This window comes from Pipistrellus hanaki (genome assembly GCF_964339955.1).
Source record: "Pipistrellus hanaki genome assembly, chromosome: 12".
Lineage (NCBI taxonomy): Eukaryota > Metazoa > Chordata > Mammalia > Chiroptera > Vespertilionidae > Pipistrellus > Pipistrellus hanaki.
This window is the reverse complement of record NC_140514.1, coordinates 37,389,569-37,408,193: the sequence shown is the minus strand read 5'-3', so window position 1 is coordinate 37,408,193 and position 18,625 is coordinate 37,389,569. Positions and strand designations below refer to the sequence as shown.

The 18,625-nt window shown below is 42.3% G+C and overlaps 2 protein-coding genes across 2 annotated transcripts in view; both read right to left on the bottom strand.

Moving 5' to 3' along the window:
• Window positions 1–516: 516 nt before the first annotated feature.
• LOC311631013 (uncharacterized protein) lies at window positions 517–8,190 on the bottom strand. Its single transcript, XM_084900767.1, has 6 exons — window positions 8,024–8,190; window positions 5,884–6,010; window positions 5,119–5,210; window positions 4,567–4,646; window positions 2,416–2,474; window positions 517–930 (listed from the first exon to the last, which is right to left on the bottom strand). The coding sequence occupies exons 1-6, from the start codon at window positions 8,115–8,117 to the stop codon at window positions 876–878; spliced, it is 507 nt and encodes a 168-aa protein (XP_084756893.1). The 5' UTR covers window positions 8,118–8,190; the 3' UTR covers window positions 517–875.
• Window positions 8,191–16,165: 7,975 nt separating this feature from the next.
• Window positions 16,166–18,625, bottom strand: part of GMCL1 (germ cell-less 1, spermatogenesis associated) — a 41,061-nt gene continuing 38,601 nt past the window's right edge. The window contains exon 14 of the mRNA XM_084901206.1: window positions 16,166–17,223. Within this exon, the coding sequence (XP_084757332.1) occupies window positions 17,095–17,223 (129 nt within the window). The 3' untranslated portion in view covers window positions 16,166–17,094. The remainder of the gene's footprint in view (window positions 17,224–18,625) is intronic.

The window sequence follows — 18,625 nt, the reverse complement described above, 5'->3', positions numbered from 1 at the left end:
TATATATACACACCAAAATATTAGCATTGTTTCTGGGGATAGGTTATAGATGATTCTGGCTTTTCTTTTACTGTTTGGTTTCTCAGTAAATTTATTTATTGAGAAATTTATTTATTTGTTTTTAATAAGCATGTATTGCTTTTAAAACGGGGGGAAAAGCACCGTCAACATGGCTCAGTAGTGTTGACCTATAAACCAGGATATAACGGTTCAATTCCTGGTCAGGGGTTATCTCCAGTGTGGTGTGTGCAGGAGCCAGCCAATCTATTCTCTCTCATCATTAATGTTTTTCTCTCTCCCTTTTTGAAATCAGTAAAAACACATAAAATGGGGGTAAAGTAATAAATGATATTGAGGTAAAAAGCTAAGATACAAAAATCCAGTTATGCTTTTTCATTCTTCTAATTTTTTAACTACTAAGAATCATGATATCTAAATCTATGTATGAAAAAAGAAAATGTATAGGGAAATACTTTCATATAGTAATACAATATGGTATTATAAAATACGAAAGGGTAGAAATATCGCTTTATTTGAGAAGCTTACATCCAAATTACATCTACGTGTTTTAAGAAGTCCTATCAAGCACCCAAGAAGAAAACATATACAGTTTCCACAGGAATAAAAACAAAATAAAACAAAACAAATGGGGTTGATGATTGCCCCAAATGATACTTCCTAAAAGAAATAAATGAATCTTTAACATTTCTTCTTTTGAGGCAAGGTAAGCGAACTACACACACCATAGGTAAAATTTTCTTACTTTACACAAAGGACTGTGATCCTGTTTTGATGCAATGAAATACAAAAAAAACAAAACCCACTCTTCTGATCAAGATGAAGGAAAAAACAACCATTCTTCAACATTTCAATTCTCACGCAACGAAATCCAAAGGTCTGTTGAATCCACCTTTGCAATTCAAGTCCTGCCTATGACAAGAAGAGAAAGTTCAATGTTTATTTTACAAAAAATTCTGGACTCCTCTTTAGAAAAAATTATCATGGCCCTGGTCGGGTAGCTCAGTTGGTTCGAGCATCGTCCCCAAATGCCAACGTTGAGGGTTTGATCCTCAGTGCACATAGAATCAATTAATGATTTAAGTGGAACAACAAATACATGTCTCTTGCTCTTCAAAAAATAAAAATAATCACATGACTCAGAGATTACGCCTGAATCACCTTTAAGATGGCAAAGTATAGGGTAAGAAGTATTCAAGATTATTTAATGTGTAGTAAGATGATATTATTCACTTTCAAAATAAGCAAAAGCATTTTAGACTACTGTAAAATCCAAATAGAAGTAAGGAAAACTCTTGACTACATACTCTACTGGTGTTCTCCAGAACACTTTATTTGAAGGTAATTTTACAAAGGAATGTCAATGATGACTGGTTCCTTAACTCACCAGCATTCTCAAATCACATTATTCATATTCTAAATTAATTGGAATGTTAGTCTTTTATTAGTGATAAAGGTAGAGAGAAAGGCAATGTTTGAAGATGTTTTCCTGACTTTCCAATTCATTAGGAATTCAGTAAGATTTTAAGTATGAATTGGTTTGACCTGTGGTATTAATAAAATGTTTCCACTTAACAAGATAATGTATTTACAGTTAAAATCCTTACACAATGAACTAGCAGAGTAATTTAGAAGAGATATATTTTACATCTATAATTTTAGCCTTGGCCGGTGTGGCTCGTAGTCCCGTGAACTGTGGTGTCTCCGGTATGAATCTCGGTCGTGGCGCATGCTTGAGCTGCGGTATCGGTCCCTGGTCGGGGTGCGTGAGCGATACCGCCTATTGTTTCTCTCTCGTGCTTCTCTCTCTCTCTCTCTTCTCTTCTCCTCTTCTCTCTCTCTAAAATCAGTAAAAACAAGATTTAAAGAAAGAAAAATCTATAATTATAATAAAAATAAATTATAAAGACTTTTTAAAACCGACGTTTTGAAGAACCATCTATACAATTCTAAACCATTTAAGCCAACTATCCTTCTCTATAATAGCTATTAATTTACCTATAAATTGGAAATTAAAAGCCAGAACATAAGCAAGGAAGATTAAAACAAGGGAATGTATGGAAAATTGCTATACTTCTTACAAATATAATTATCCCATAACAAAAGCACATAATTTATATCATTGGTTGAAACATAGAAATGGGGCCGAAACCGGTTTGGCTCAGTGGATAGAGCGTCAGCCTGCGGACTGGAAGGTCCCAGGTTCCATTCCGGTTAAGGGCATGTACCTTGGTTGCGGGCACATCCCAGTAGTGGGTGTGCAGGAAGCAGCTGATCGATGTCTCTCTCTTATCAATGTTTCTAACTCTCTATACCCCTCCCTTCCTCTCTGTAAAAAATCAATAAAATATATTAAAAAACAAAACAAACAAACATAGAAATGGGGATTATGCATACCTGAATTTCTGAGATATATTTACGGCATAGGCATTTACACAGCCATCCAATCTTTTTCCCTGGAGAAAAGCAATAAACAAATTATAAGAACAGGAAGGATACATTAAATGCCTTGATCAAAAGAACCAGATCTTACAGACAGACTTACATGACAAGATCCATCTAAGAATGAGGTAGCCCAACGAGAGCAAGAATTTTCAGATGCTGATAATATCCCATGAGCTCCCAAGTATTAAAACTCTGTTCACTTTTTTTATAACATGTAAACAAATACAATATTCAAAACAATATTTATTCATAGTTTATGTACTTTTTAAAAGGATAGTCTATTTTTAGAGAGTGAGGAAGCAAGAAGATATAAACATTAATGCTCCAGCAGGATACCGATCAGCTGCTTTCTGCACTCCAGAAAGGAACCTGTGACCCAGCCTGCATCCTGACCAGAATCGAACCAGCAACAGTTGAGTGCAGAGGTGGATGCCCACTGAGCCACTCCAGCATGCCTTAAATTTTTCACTTCAAACAGTCATGCCTCAGTACTCCTTAGTTTATACATTGTCATTTAAAACATACACACATGCCCCAGGGCCAAATATCAACAGTACAATGATTGAAAATTTCTTTTTAAACTTAAACTTCTAGCGCCACTTCTTCAAAATAGATTCGCTCAGGCTGTGGTATTCTGTGGAAGAGCCACACTCAAGGGGCCAAAGAGTCGCATGTGGCTTGCAAGCTGAAGTTTGCCGACCACAGGCATAGGGGGGTTGGCCCAGTTAATAGAACGTCAGCCTATGGACTGAAGGGTCTTGGATTTGATTCCAAACAAACCTAGGTTGCATGTTTAATCCGTGACCCTGGTGGGGGCCTCTCCCCTTCCTTCCCCTCTCTCTAAAAATCAATGGGGAAAAAATCCTCGGGTAAGGATTAATAAAAAAAATTTAAAAAATAGTAACACACACACACACAAAACATTCAAATATGTGAGCCCTACACAATCACATCAGTTAGAAACTCCTATACCAAGTGAAATCACCCCACACCTTTCACAACTATTTTTCTCAATATTCTCAATTTCCATTTATAAAATTAACAGATATAAAAGGAAGTTTAAAAAATATATTCTCTCTCCACATATACTTTCCCTATCCTTATTAGCTCCCTCAATCGTCCTCCTCTCCTATCCCTTTCCCCTCTCCAACACTTCTTTCCCTTATTTCTCTTTACCTCTCCCTATTCCTCTACTCTCCCCCTCACCCTCCCTATAATCCCTGACTTCAGCTCCCTGTCCACCATCCCTCCCTTTTTCCTCCTTTTCCTTATTCTTTCCAGTATTAGAGCATTCAACCCTCTGAGCTATGAGATATGTGTGCAGCTACCCAATGCCATCTTTATCCAGCAGCTGACTTTTCTTCTGTTTCACAGCACTTCCTCTTCCCATAATCCTTTCTTGGTTAACCCTACCACCCAGCCTTTCAGCCTGTCACGTCAATCATCACTGACTGCTCACTCCCACTACCATGAACTTTGGCTCCTGAATGGTTCTCAATATTCCAGATCCTCCTCTCAGTTCATGTCTTCATCATCTTTCACTTGCATGACTCAGCAGTTCTCCCTGCCTCCAATCAAATGCCTCCCATCTGTGCTCCAAGGCTGCCCTAGGTCTTGTCTAAAACACACATGTAATCCAAACACCCGTTTTGTTTTTAATCTTTGCTATCTCTCACCATCCAAAGTATCAACTCTAAATTCCTTAGCGAGGCTAGGGCAGCAAAAGTCTGTCATGATTTGCTTCCTACCCCTATTTCCAGCCTCAATGTAGTCAGTGGTCCATCAGCAGCTTTTAAACAGTCACTGAATCTGAAATTCCCACAATACACTATGCTACTTCATGTCTGCATGGCATTTTCATGAACCCCTTCTACCTCAAATGCTCTTTCTTCTCTTTTTTGTACTGGCCCTTTAAGATCTAACTGGACATCATCCCAGATGAACACTCTCTGAATTCCAAGGTACCTCACTGCTTCCTTCTCTGTACTCTCAAACCCCTTCACACAGTCTTTTAACTGAATTAGGAAAAAAAATGGAAAAATGGGACAGTCATAATGGATTAATTCAAATCAGAATGCTTAATTAGCTTCGAGTTTTACTTACTTTTGTTGAATCAAAGGCGGAAAATCCCATTACCTTCATCATTTCTATTTCTTCTTCTGTTTGGCCCTCTACATCTTCCTCTGCAAAAATAAGAGATAATTTTTAAAACTATCATTTTATATATTAAAGGAATGGTGGGACTAGATTAATAGTCATTCCACTTTACCAGCAGAAACATATAAAACAATTAGGTAAAGACTTGAGTCTAACAGAAAAAATTTCTCTTCAATTTGGGCAGAATGTAACTTGAGGTGCAAGGAAGGAAAGTGCTCTCAACCTTCCAACAGAGGAAACTGCTTAAAAGGACATGTTTGAGCTTTAGGCAGGACCACCTTTCATATCAGACATGACACTTGTTTTGAAGGTGCTTCCAAAATAAAAGATTCTCACATGATCCTCCTACATCAGGAGCACCATAGATAACCAGGAACTCTCTAAGATACAATTAAAACAAAATCAACAACCTGATACTTTTATGTTATCCACGCCTGAAGTTATCCAAACAAGACTGCACTCTTGCTACAGTTATTTATCTAATAACAGTTATCTGACCTTCTTTGCTCTTTGTTTCTTTCTTTTCTTCATCTTTCTTTTCTTTCGGTCGAGAAGGAGAACGAGAAGTGGATCTAGGACGTCTTGGGGATCTAATATTTAATAAGTAAACATGTCAGAAACAGACATACCTGGCCACTGTGTCAATCAGCACAGATATGCATGAGTGCCTGGAAGGTAAAGGCTGAACAAAAGCCAGGCTGCAGAGAACCACGAACCCATTTCCTACAGAAGAGTAAGTTAGAAGGTTCTGCCTAGCCTGACTGTTAACAAAGAAACAAAAATACAGTCTTGCTCAGTATAGCTAGGGCTAAAAAATGTTCTGCAAGGCAGAAAAATGTAACTAAAGAGTTTCTAACAATTGCACATAAACACACACAAAAAGTTGACTTAAACAGCAATAGATGCTTAACAGGAAATCACGAGTCCATTCTAAGGTACTTCCAAGATCTCACATTTTTTATTATATACTTGAATAAATCTTTATCACCAAAAAGTCAAAAACACATTTCTTATTCTTGCTAAGCATCATGTTAAATGCTTTTCTGGTATTATTTCTCTTTTACTCCTAAAGGCAACTCTAGGAGTAGAGACTTATTAACCCCTTTCACCCATGGAAATGTTAGGGTTAGAAGAAGATGGGTTTAAATCCCCCTCATTTCATGGCATTGTAAATGGCCGTGTAAGTGAGAAAAACAAAGTAAAAGGCAACAACTAGTTTCTTTGGGCCTTGTGGTAAAACCTCTGCCAACGATCCCCACTTACCTGGAGCGTCTTTGGGCCGGAGACCCAGAGCGGCTCCTCGGCTCTCCCTCCCCGGCCGGAGACTTGTCCCCACTCTTCTGCTCTTTCTCGGGAGAAGCGGACCGGGACCGCTTCTGTTCTGGCTCTACTACAAGGAACAAAGTTGCAGAGCCAAAAATTACCTCAAATATTTGGTGCTGGGTTGTCTCATAGGAATATAATGCAAGCCATTTCTAGTAGTCACATTAAAGAAGTAAAAAGCAGGTGAAATTAATTTTAACAGAATGTTATTTGACTAAATATATATACTTCCAAACTATTATCATTTCAACAAGTACTCAATATAAAAAATTGAGATTTTTAGATTTCTCTGTACTATATCAAGGAAACCCAGTGTATATCCTACAATTAAATAGCACTTTAAAAAAAATATTTTTATTGATTTCAGAGAGGAAGGGAGAGGGAGATAGAAACATCAATGATGAGAATCACTGATTGGCTGCCTCCTGCACGCCCCCTACTGGGGATCTAGCCTACAACCCGGGCATGCTCCTTTTACCAGAATCAAACCTGGAACCCTTCAGTCCTGCGCTCTATCGATTGAGCCAAACCAGCTGGGGCTAAACAGCACTTCTTAATCCTGATTGGGCACATCTTTATTCTGACTGAGATCCTCAATAGCCAAATGTGGATCCTGGCCTCATTTAACTTTTAAGAAAATCACCTCTTAACAAGTTGAAGGTGGTAAAAACCAATCAGGGGCAGAAACGAGGGTTTAAGTCAGGGTATGGGGGATGGGGATCAGGAGCCCTTAAGAGGTGATTTTTCTGGATGGAAAATTCTAAATATGAATGTCCAACCCTGGCCGGTGTGGCTTAGTTGCTTAGTGCACACCAAGTTTTTGAGTTTTATTCCAAATCATGGCACATGCCCAGATTGCCAGGAGGAGGCAGGCAATTGATGTTTCCCTCTCCCTCTGTCTTCCTGCCTTTCTTTCTAAAAAATCAATAAAAATATATATATTTAAAAATATTATGCCCTGGACGGTGTGGCTCAGTTGGTTGAACACTGTCCCACGCATCAAGAGGTCACTGACTCAATTCCAGGTTGTGGGCTCCATCCCAAGTAGGGGGCCCATGAAGGAGGCAGCCAATCGCTTTTTCTCTCACCCTCTCCTTTCCTCTCTCTCTAAAATCCATAAAAACAGACCTGGCCTGTGGGGCTTAGTTGGTTCAGAGTCACCCCATGCACCAAGGGTTTGCTGGTTCAATTCCACTTTGGAATAAAGAGCTGACTCCCATTAGGAGATAGTAGGGTGTGTGCAGGAGGCAGCAAATACGTGTTTCTCCTTCTCCCTTACTTTCTCTCTCAAATCAATTTCAAAAATTAAAAAATAAAATCAACAAAAACATATTTTTTTAAAATATACATTTCCCTATTGTAATAAGCTGGAAGAGAACCTAACCTTGAGCATTCACGTTACAGGCGGTTATCACATGCTGAGTAGTTATGGAAGGTGCCATTAATTCTCACATCGGTTTTTTTTTTTTTTTTTTTTTAAATATATTTTATTGATTTTTTACAGAGAGGAAGGGAGAGAGATAGAGAGTCAGAAACATCGATGAGAGAGAATCATCGACCAGCTGCCTCTTGCACACCCCCTACCGGGGATGTGCCCGCAACCAAGGTACATGCCCTTGACCGGAATCGAACCCGGGACCTTTCAGTCCCCAAGCCGACGCTCTATCCATTGAGCCAAACCGGTTTCGGCTCTCACATCGGTTTTTAAAGCTAGGTAACATTACCCCCACTGCCTAATTCCGGGAATTAGGACTCCGAAAGGTTGGATGACTGCAAATGGCCACCTTAGAAATTAAACGAAGGAACCGCGGTCTGATTCTAAATTACCCAGTCACAACAATTTAAAAAAAAATTACTACTGGAAGCTGAACGAAGCTTCAGTTTAGAAGGGGGAAAAGCCTACTTTGGAACCGGAGGGCGGAGATGTTCGTTCCCCATCCCCTCCCCTCCCCCCACTCCCATCCCGCTCCTCTCCTCAGGCGTAGAGGGCCTGCCTCTCCGTAGCGCTCGCAGAGGAAATAAGGGGGGATAGATGCGCCTCTAATCCAGCCCCAGCCCCTCCAAACAGCTTCTAACTCACCCTTCTGCGGGGAGCGGGAGCGGCTGCGGCTGCCGCTGCGGCTGCGGCTACCGCTTTGGCTGCGGCTGGGGCTCGGGCTGCGGCTGCGATCCATTAGGAAGGCTTCTCTACCTCTCACCGCCTCGGAAACGACCGCGCAGCAACTTCCGTGAGGACCGGAAGTGCGCCTTCACTGCCGGCTGGAAAACGTTGCAACGACTCGCAAAGGTTCCAGCCTGTGGAGAAGTGCGGCTGCGCAAAGCCCGCCCAGGCTCCAGGGGCCCAATGGAGCGGGGAGATGTGGGTGGGACCAAGTTGTTACTTCCGCTCCTCCAGCCCCATTTTAGCCGAGGCTTTTGTTTCAGGGTGGACATGAAAGTGTGCCAGTTTATGTTGTTATAGAAATCTGGGAGAGAAAAAAAAAACGTATACTTACCACCTAAACTCAGTTTTCATTCCCCCTACCACCATTTATCTTCGTAGTTCTTGTTAAATGCGCAAAATATTTCTTTAAAAAGTATTTTTCTAAAAAAAAATATATTTTTAGCCCTAACCGGCTTTGTTCAGATAGAGCGTAGGCCTGCGGACTGAAGGGTCCCAGGTTCGATTCCGGAAAAGGGCATATACCTTGGTTGCAGGCACATCCCCAGTGGGGAGTGTGCAGGAGGCAGCTGATAGATGTTTCTGTCTCATTGATGTTTCTAACTATCCCTCTCCCTTCCTCTCCGTAAATAAATAAATAAATAAATTTTAAAAACTATTAATAAATGAAAAAGCATTTTATTTCAGAAAGGGGGGGGGAAGGAGGGAGGGAGGGAGAGAGAGAGAGACAGAGAGAGAGACAGAGAGAGAGAGAGAGAAAGGGAGGGAGGAAGGGAGGGAGGGAGGGAGGGAGGGAGGGAGGGAGAAGGAGTTTGGTGATGTTGGGCAAATCATATAATGGGTAGAGGTAAATGTGTCACTGACAGTTTCTCAAAGATGGGAGAATCTTATACCCAAATAAATATTGGTGTGAATAGTCAGTATAGAGGGAAAAAGTAAAGAATAAAAAGGAAAAACAAAACACCAAAGGATTAAATTCTATAAAGGGGATCAATCTCAGGCACTAAATGGCTCCTCCCCTTTAACATGTGGGATAGAAAGTGGGTTCTGCCAGGACTTTCCTATTTACTATAATCAAGTCGCCCTCTCTTAGGATGTTCTGTACATTACCCAGCAGTGTTAATCTTCAGCATTGTACCAGGAAGGAAATCCTGTATATTTCCAATCCATGGTTTGAACTCACCTCATTTGAAGCCATTGGGATAGAATTTGAGTGGGGAGGTCAACACTTGTGATCATATTTGTGTTTCTTCCCCAACCAACCAGATGTCCTCAGTATTTAAAGCCAAACTGCATTTAAATTGTGTGTACCTCATGTAAGTACATGAGTTTCTATTCACCAACATGAACCATCTGTGACTCTCTGCAAATGTACTATCTAGCCTGGGTTAAATTTTGTTTTGAGTCCTGTTTCAGATAATCCTTTATAAAAGTATCCTACTTTACCATTCTATATGGATGCCTGCTATTGAGTCAGTAATTTCCCCCTAGTTAGATGTAGTCTGACCACTAGTTAACAGTGATTGTTGTTGTTGGAGACCTGGTTTTTTTTTTACACCTGTACCCTGAACCTTGGGAAGAATTTCAGGCTCTGTTTGGAGAAGGAACTGTACTACGCTTTTTTTTTTTTTTTTAAATGCCATCAAAGCTATTAGATCCACATTGCTTGAAATATGACTGAATCTATCATTTTAGGTGATTGGCAAATCATCACCTAATTTGTACTCTGGCTCTATTATCTTTACATGGGTTCACCTTTAAGGGAATAAAACCTTTGGCATAGTTTTAATATTGACAGTCCGATATACCAAATCTATTTGATAGGCCTTCTGCAATGGTGGGCATATTCTATCTACGGTACACTGCCCCATATGGTAGCCAGTGGTTATGTGTGATTCCTAAGCACTTGCAATGTGCTTACTCTGAGAAAGTAAATTTTAATGAACTCAAATTTAGATACCCACAGTGAGTCTTGATAACCCTATTTTTGCATGTGATGTCATGAATTGTTCATTAACGATGGTAATAGTATTCAAAGGCTTGAAATTCAATAAAATGTTAGCTGTTAAACACTTGGTAAAAAAGTTAGTAACTAGCCTTAGCCTGTTTTGATCAGTGGATAGAGGGTCAGTCTGTGGACTGAAAGTTCCTGGACAGGGGCACATGCCCAAGTTGTGGGCTCAATCCCCAGTAAGGGGCATGAAGGAAGCAGCCAATCAAGAATTCTCTTATCACTGTTTCTCTCTTCTCCTTTCCTTTTCTCTCTGAAATCAATTTAAAATAAGTAACATTTAAAAAGCTAGTAACTAGCACTGTTCATTTAATTTTGGCTTGTTAAATTTCAAGCCAAATATACGTATTTATATTTTAAAGGAAAGGTACATTCATATCCCTCTTTAATACTGTAGCATGTGACTCTGGAACATTTTTTCTTCGGGAACTTTATTGATAGTTAAACAAAAATAATTATTACTGGGTATTTTTTTCTATTCATTGCATGTTAAGAAAAAAAGACTTTGCAAAGGGTTTAAGGCAATTGCTTTTACATATAGAAGTTTATATGATGTCAGCTGATAGATTCCTATTGAAAAGAGTAAAAATGCTGAAGCTGGTTTGGCTCAGTGGTAGAGCGTTGGTCTGCGGACTGAAGGGTCCCAGGTTCGATTCCGGTCAAGGGCATGTACATTGGTTGCCGGCACATCCTCAGTGGGGGGTGTTTAGGAGGCAGCTGGTTGATGTTTCTCTCTCATCAATGTTTTCAGCTCTCTATCCCTCTCCCTTCCTCTCTGCAAAAACTCAATAAAATATATATATTTTTAAAAAAGAGTAAAAAGTATGCAAACATTAAAGTATTGGGTCAGAAAACAAAAGAAGGTCTTTACTATCAGTGTGAAAACAATTTCCAGTTTCTCAAATGAGAACACAACCTTCTTGTGACTAAAGTAATTATTTAGTAGATGACACAAGCAATTTGGTCAGGAAAGAACCAATACGCAAGAACCATATATAATTAAAAAAAAGAGAGAATCGGGGGAAGGCTTCTCAGCATGTCAGGCTGCCGTATTTGTGCAGTGCATGATGGGAAACTGAATATGAAATAGAGGACAGATTAAGAGCACAGTCACTGTGCTGCACTGTGGTATCTCTTCATCTGGATGAGGACAGAAAGAGAATTCTTTGAGAGGTGGAATGCTCCATTTAAAACAAAAATCAAATAGGGAAATAGCTTATTTTTTTATTGTGTTACTGAAAATTTCCACAGGAACTTCGAATCATATTTAAAATTGAGTAATATGGAGGATCCAAGATGGCTGCTCGGGTATACACCTAGCCGCAGCAGCTCACAACAATTTCAAGGGAATACAACTAAAATGTAGAGTGGACATTGCCCAGAACTATAGGTAGTCGACTGACTGAAAACTCTACAATAGGAAGGAGGGAGAAAACCAGAAGGAAAATCAGAGGAGCTGAAAAAAAGCCTAAGGTACGGAGACATGCTGCGCGCTCGCACGCACGCGCGCGCGGAGAGGTCGCAGCCGGAGAGGAGGAGAGGGCTGGGTGCTGCCTGGCGTTCCCAGCAGGAAGGAAATAGAACCCCCAGCCTGGGCTGAACCCCCGAACCGGCAGCGCTGAGCCCCAAGGTATGTGCCAGACCCTGGGGACCCAGGCTCCGGCAGGGGGAGACAATCCCGGGGACAGCGAAATGCGGGGCCCCCGGAGTCGCGCGCACATGGCGCGCAGAGGACTGAATGTTGACTCTGATGCTGGATTACCCTAGCCGGAAGAAACAAAGCCTCCGGCGGCAGCTCTGAGCCTCAGTCCAGACCGCCCCGAATTCCAGGTCTGGGCCAGTCCCTGGGGACCCAGGCTCGGGCGGGGGAGACGGCGGGGGAGACGGAGCTGTGAGGTGGAGTCCTGGGAGCGCGGCGAAAGGCCGAGCCCCCGGAGTCGCGCACACTGTGCGCAGAGGACAGTCTGTTGACTCTGATCCTGGACTCCCCTAGTGGGAGGGAGAAAGAAAGCTCCAGACTGGAGGAACGCCACGAGGAGCAGGAGCCCCTGCCGGACACCGGCCAGCCGGGCGCCAGCAAGGAGCCGGGCGACGGGGCCCCCAGTGGGGGGGGTGCCCCTGAGCCTTCGACTGCTGAGCGCTGGCAACGGAGCCAAGGACGGGGGCTGCTTCCTGGGCGGCGCCGACCCCGGCAACAGGCTGGAGCAGCGCGGGAGCCCGCGGAGAACAAAGGGGTGTCACAGGCCAACCTGCTGAGCTCCCAGGACAAGGAGGAAGAAACCAAAGAAGTTCTCAATGTGAAGAAATCAAGTGAGAGCAAATGATAGTAAAATTACTTAAGAAAGAATACAAAGAAGATCTTGAAAAATCAAAGACTAAGTCAGAACTCAACGCACCAGCCAACATTGCAACATAAATGCGTTTTGTTTTTTTTTAAAAAAAAGAAAAAAAAAAAGAGAAAAAAGGGACAGAATGTTGGAACAGCGGCGACCAGGCCTAGAGTGGTCAGGCACAAGGCAGTGGCAGCTGGGCCCGGAGCAGCAGTGGCCAGACCCCAGAGCAGCAGCAGCCAGAACAAGAGCATCAACGGCCAGCACTGGAGCAGCCAGACCTGGGGCAGTGGCAGCCAGGCCTGAGGCAGAGGCGGCCAAGCCCAGGGTGGCCAGTCCAGGAACACCCAGACACGGAGTGGCTGGGCCCAGAGAAGCCCGGTCCAGAGCAGCCGGGTTGGGAGCAGCCAGGCCCAGAACAGCAGTAGCCAAGCACGGAGCATCCAGGCTGGGAGCGGCCAGGCTCGGAGCAGCCGGGTCGGGTGCGGCCAGGCCCGGAGCAGCGGCGGCCAGGCTGGGAGCGGCCAGGCCCGGAGCAGCTGGGTCTGGTGTGGCCAGGCCTGGAGCAGCGGCTGCCAGGCTAGGAGCGGCCAGGCCTGGAGCAGCAGCTGCCAGGCTGGGAGCAGCCAGGTCCGGAGCAGCCGGGTCTGGTGTGGCCAGGCCCGGAGCAGCGGCTGCCAGGCTGGGAGCGGCCAGGCCCGGAGCAGCCGGGTCTGGTGCGGCCAGGCCCGGAGCAGCGGCTGCCAGGCTGGGAGCGGCCAGGCCCAGAGCAACAGCTGCCAGGCTGGGAGCGGCCAGGCCCGGAGCAGCTGGGTCTGGTGCGGCCAGGCCCGGAGCAGCGGCGGCCAGGCTGGGAGCGGCCAGGCCCGGAGCAGCCGGGTCTGGTGCGGCCAGGCCCGGAGCAGCGGCTGCCAGGCTGGGAGCGGCCAGGCCCGGAGCAGCAGCTGCCAGGCTGGGAGCGGCCAGGCCCGGAGCAGCCGGGTCTGGTGCGGCCAGGCCAGGAGCAGTGGCTGCCAGGCTGGGAGCGGCCAGGCCCGGAGCAGTGGCTGCCAGGCTGGGAGTGGCCAGGCCCGGAGAAGCGGCTGCCAGGCTGGGAGCGGCCAGGCCCGGAGCAGCCGGGTCTGGTGCGGCCAGGCCCGGAGCAGCGGCTGCCAGGCTGGGAGCGGCCAGGCCCGGAGCAGCCGGGTCTGGTGCGGCCAGGCCCGGAGCAGCGGCTGCCAGGCTGGGAGCGGCCAGGCCCGGAGCAGCCGGGTCGGGTGCGGCCAGGCCCGGAGCAGCGGCTGCCAGGCTGGGAGCGGCCAGGCCCGGAGCAGCAGCTGCCAGGCTGGGAGCGGCCAGGCCCGGAGCAGCCGGGTCTGGTGCGGACAGGCCCGGAGCAGCGGCTGCCAGGCTGGGAGCGGCCAGGCCCGGAGAAGCCCGGTCTTGTGCGGCCAGGCCCGGAGCAGCAGCTGCCAGGCTGGGAGCGGCCAGGCCCGGAGCAGCCGGGTCTGGTGCGGCCAGGCCAGGAGCAATGGCTGCCAGGCTGGGAGCAGCCAGGCCCGGAGCAGCGGCTGTCAGGCTGGGAGCGGCCAGGCCCGGAGCGGCTGGGACCGGAGCAACCGGTCCCAGAGCAGCCGGGTCGGGTGCGGCCAGGCCTGTAGCAGCAACAGCCAAGTCCAGAGCAACTAGGTCGGGAGCGGCAGTGACCAGACCCGGAGCAGCTGGTTGTGGAACGAACCAGAGCAACAGAGGCCAGGCCCGGAGCAACCAGGCCCGAAACAGCTTGCTCCTCGCCTGTACCTGCCCACGGCTGCCTCTCAGACATGGCTGGAAACTTTTGCGGGAACTTGAGGGTCTGCTGAATCAAGTGATGAAGGCTTAGATCTGGATGTGTTGAGTTAGTATAGCGCTGGGGTGTTGATCTGTGAGTGCCTTGGGTGGGGCCTGGATGAGGCTGGTTGACCTATTTGGAAATGTCTTTTGTGTGAAGTGTATCATTGGGCATGTGGAGGTATTATTGATATGAGAAAATGCTAAGTAACAGATTTACTATCTGAAAAGGGATTTACTATCGGGGAAAGGGAGGGAGGAAGAGACTGAACATAAACTGTGCACCTATGGATGAGGACAATGGGGGATGGGGAGGGGGCAGAGGTTGGGGTGGGAACCTGGTGGAGGGGGGAAGAAATGAGGAACCTTTGTAATAATATGAACAATAAAGATTGATTTTAAAAAATAAAATAAAATAAAAAAATTAAAAAAATTAAAAAATTAAAAAAAAAATAAATAAATAAAAATGCATGTAAAAAAAAATAAATAAAAAAATAAAGTGAAAAAAAAAATAAATAAAAAAAAAAATAAAATTGAGTAATATTATACACGTACTAGGAGAGTTCCGTGTTTCAAGAAACCATGTTGTAAATCCTTCGTTCATTAATGAAGAACACTTTTGCATCATAGATAATTACTGACTAGTTTATCTTTATGAAAGATCCTTAAAGCAAGTAAATAGACTGGTGAGACTAATAAAGATTTTGCAAAGTAATTTGGCAATGTGTACCTTGGATATTGAATATGTGTATATTATTCAGACAAAAGCTAAGTTTTACTTCTGGGAGGTTTATCCCAAGGTTATAATCATGGCTGATGGCAAGAATAATTTTCCTACAAGGATAATTGTAGATATCACATAGTCCCCAAACAGAGGATGGATGAAACTAACACCTACTTATAAACTGGAATCTATAGTCACTAAAACGCTACCAGAGAAAAATATTTAGTATGGTGGGAAATGTTTACTATATACAGATGAATGAAGAAAGCAAATTCTAAAACTTGTAAAGCATGATTCTATTTCTGTTAAAAGTATGTTTTGTGCAGAGAAACATACCTGAGTGGTGAAGACAGATGTAATTTCTAATTCTTTATGTTTTTGTGTAATTTCCAAGCGTTTTCCAGGCTACATGGTTAACACTAATAAAACATGTATTAGAAAAAAAAAAAATAAAATAAAAAAAAATAAAAAAATAAAAAAAAGAGAGAATCATATATAATTCCAATTTGATTTATATAAGTGCAACAAAATAGCTAATTTGACTCACTAAGATACTCAAAACCTTAATTATGTTTACTCCCAAGATTTGTAAAAATTCAATTATTAAAAAAACTTCAAGATTGGTATTTCCATTTTTTAATATATAAAGGGTAAAGAATCTCTGATATGTTATGTTAAAAAATTCAAAGGCATCTTATAAAATATAATAGCAAATAAGAGAATAAAAAATATAGCCTCTTGATGCAGCCAAATTATTGTATTAGAAACATTTAAACTGCAGTTCTGGGGGCAGAGGAAGGGGAGGCATTTAAAGCCTCCTTTAAATTAACCTGGAGGATTAATTTTGAAAAGTCAAAAGCAATTTACAAATCTATGGACATATTACTGGGGAAGAAAAACTATCCATAAATTCTAAAAGTTAAATCTAATTGGAAAATATCTAACTTTAAAAAATTCTGGTTTCAACTAAGGTTTGTTTTTGTCCATTTCATGTAAGAACTTATTCATTTTCCAAATGGGTATTTATTATTTGTACAGATATATAAAAGTGATTCCCATTTTTTAAACATACTAAAAATATACATTAACCATAAGAATTCACTCTGTAAAGACCATGAGCATGGGTATTTTCAAAACAGCAGTAAATACAAGAAGCCAACACATATAAATCATGACAAGTGTACATCTCATTTTTGACAAAAATAAGATATATTTTTACATTAATGCTTTATTATCAGCTTCTATATGACATCTTCTAACCTTATTTATATTTACTATGAAACTATTAGCATGTGTAACTCAAAGGCACTCAATTCAGAGGTTATAAAGTCCTGAGCTTACGTAGGAAACAAGATTCCCAACTAAAATTTGAACATAAATAATCAGAAGTTATGAAAATATTTAGAGTGTAATATTTGGTACATAAATAATCTTATGAGCTAATAATAAACTTGTACAAAATGTAAAAAAAAGAAAAAAGACAATGTAAGGCAAAAGAATATATTAAGAGTCACACTGATCCCCCCTCCCCCCATTCCAGTCATTTGCAAGTCTGAAGCTGATTCTTCTGTTAAAATTCTAGAAAAGCTAAATTAAAAGCAAAATAAAATAGGATAAAAATGTTTAAGGTAAATAAAGTCTTCAGTTTAGTCTCCAAAGCCATGAAAAAAAGTATTTAATGATTAAAAACAGCTACATATTGGAAGGGTAATAGGAGGAATCATAAAGAGCAGATAAAAAAATTAAAGAACAGCCTTAAATGCATCAATTGAAAGAGAATTTACAATTAGCTTTTCAAATTATTCCTTTAGCATTCTTATAGACAAAATTTACAGATGGATAACTGAGGTACATTAACATTAAGTAGGATCAAAGTTTAATCTAAAAATTAAATCTATAGTTGGTTGCAGAGAAATGTGAAATTTACCTAAGTGATTTTCTACTGATGCTAAAAACATGAGCTGACATCTAATGCTTTTAATATAGTCACAGAAACGTAATGAGAATGAGAATAGTCTTCTGTTCTATCTGTACAGTTCTTAAGGCCTTTGTCATCGTTAGTCACCTTAGATGTGAAAAGTTTTCAAAGTGCTACTGTTTCCAACTGAAAAGATCCTCAGTTTTCTGAATTTTCTGGATGATGACTACTTTCAGTTCTTTTTTCTGGTGATATATACAGGAAGTTACAGCAGATATATAAAGGGAAGATCAGAAGCCTGCTGTCCAAGTTCATCACTACTTGTTCCTAAAAAACAAATTGGTTGTTTTAATGACAAGTAAATAGTAATATTAGAAAAACAAGTAGAAAACCAAATTGCTGAATTGAATGAACTGAAGGAGATAGTATGGTAGTTAAGAACTTGTATCTTCATTAAAAACAAAAACAAAAACAAAAAAACAACTTCAGTCTGAGAGTCACCACTCAAATCTCAAAACTCCCACCCACTATCTGTGTGATTTGGGACAAATCATTGACCTTGTCAACTGCAGTGTCCTCACTGTAAAATGGGGACAATAAGAGTGCCCACGTCATAGGATTACATGAGACAGTGCACACAGAGGGCTAGCAAAGCAGCCATCTATGAAGTGCTCAATTACAGTAGTTATTTTCATTGTTGAAAAATTTCTGTCAAGTACCTACATATTTTCTGTATGGACAGAGTCCAGATATATGTAGATTTCTCATTTGGCTTCAATTTCTGAGGGCTTTTAGATATAGCAAATAATTAGGATGAAGGTGAGGAGTCCTTATTACCAACAATCATTGTTCCTATTCTTTTTTTTTTTAAATATATTTTATTGATTTTTTTACAGAGAGGAAGAAAGAGGGATAGAGTTAGAAACGTCGATGAGAGAGAATCATCGATCAGCTGCCTCTTGCACACTCCCTACTGGGGATGTGCCCGCAACCAAGGTACATGCCCTTGACCGGAATAGAACCCGGGACCTTTCAGTCTGCAGGCTGTTGCTCTATCCACTAAGCCAAACCGGTTTCGGCTCATTGTTCCTATTCTTATCTAAGATTTCCCACTGTCTCAAATGCAGACATGTCATTTGTCTATTGGAATATAAAGCACCATGTAAAATCAACTTCAAGTTCAGTTACCTCAATACACATAAGAATGTCTGGAAATCCCAAAGAAACAGGATTTGATAATACACCTGAGGGCCACACATGTAACCATGACTCATGCTACAGGTATCTTGTTTGGAACCCTTTAAAGCACTTGGTGACCAGAATAAATCATTAGAGTAAAAGCAGCAGTAATGAAATTATAATTTTTACTTCTTTAATACTTGGATACATTCTCTGCAATAATATGCAGTAGATTCAACTTATTTTATACATTTTAGAGAATATGCTACACAACACTGTTAAACTAGAGTTTTTAATTTTTTACTAAGGCAGATGCTTCTGGGATGTATTCCTGGAATAAAGGGAAACTGAAACTGGAACATTGTATGACACACATAGGTTCAATATAGTCTTCTACTAGGGGAACAGCTTGATACATTTGGATAAAGAAGGTAGGGAGCCCTCGTTGGTTTGGCTCACTGGATGGAGCAATTGGCCTATGGACTAAAGGGTCCCAGGTTCGATTTTGGTTGGTTGCAGGTTCACTGGCCCTAGCAGGTGTGTGTATGAG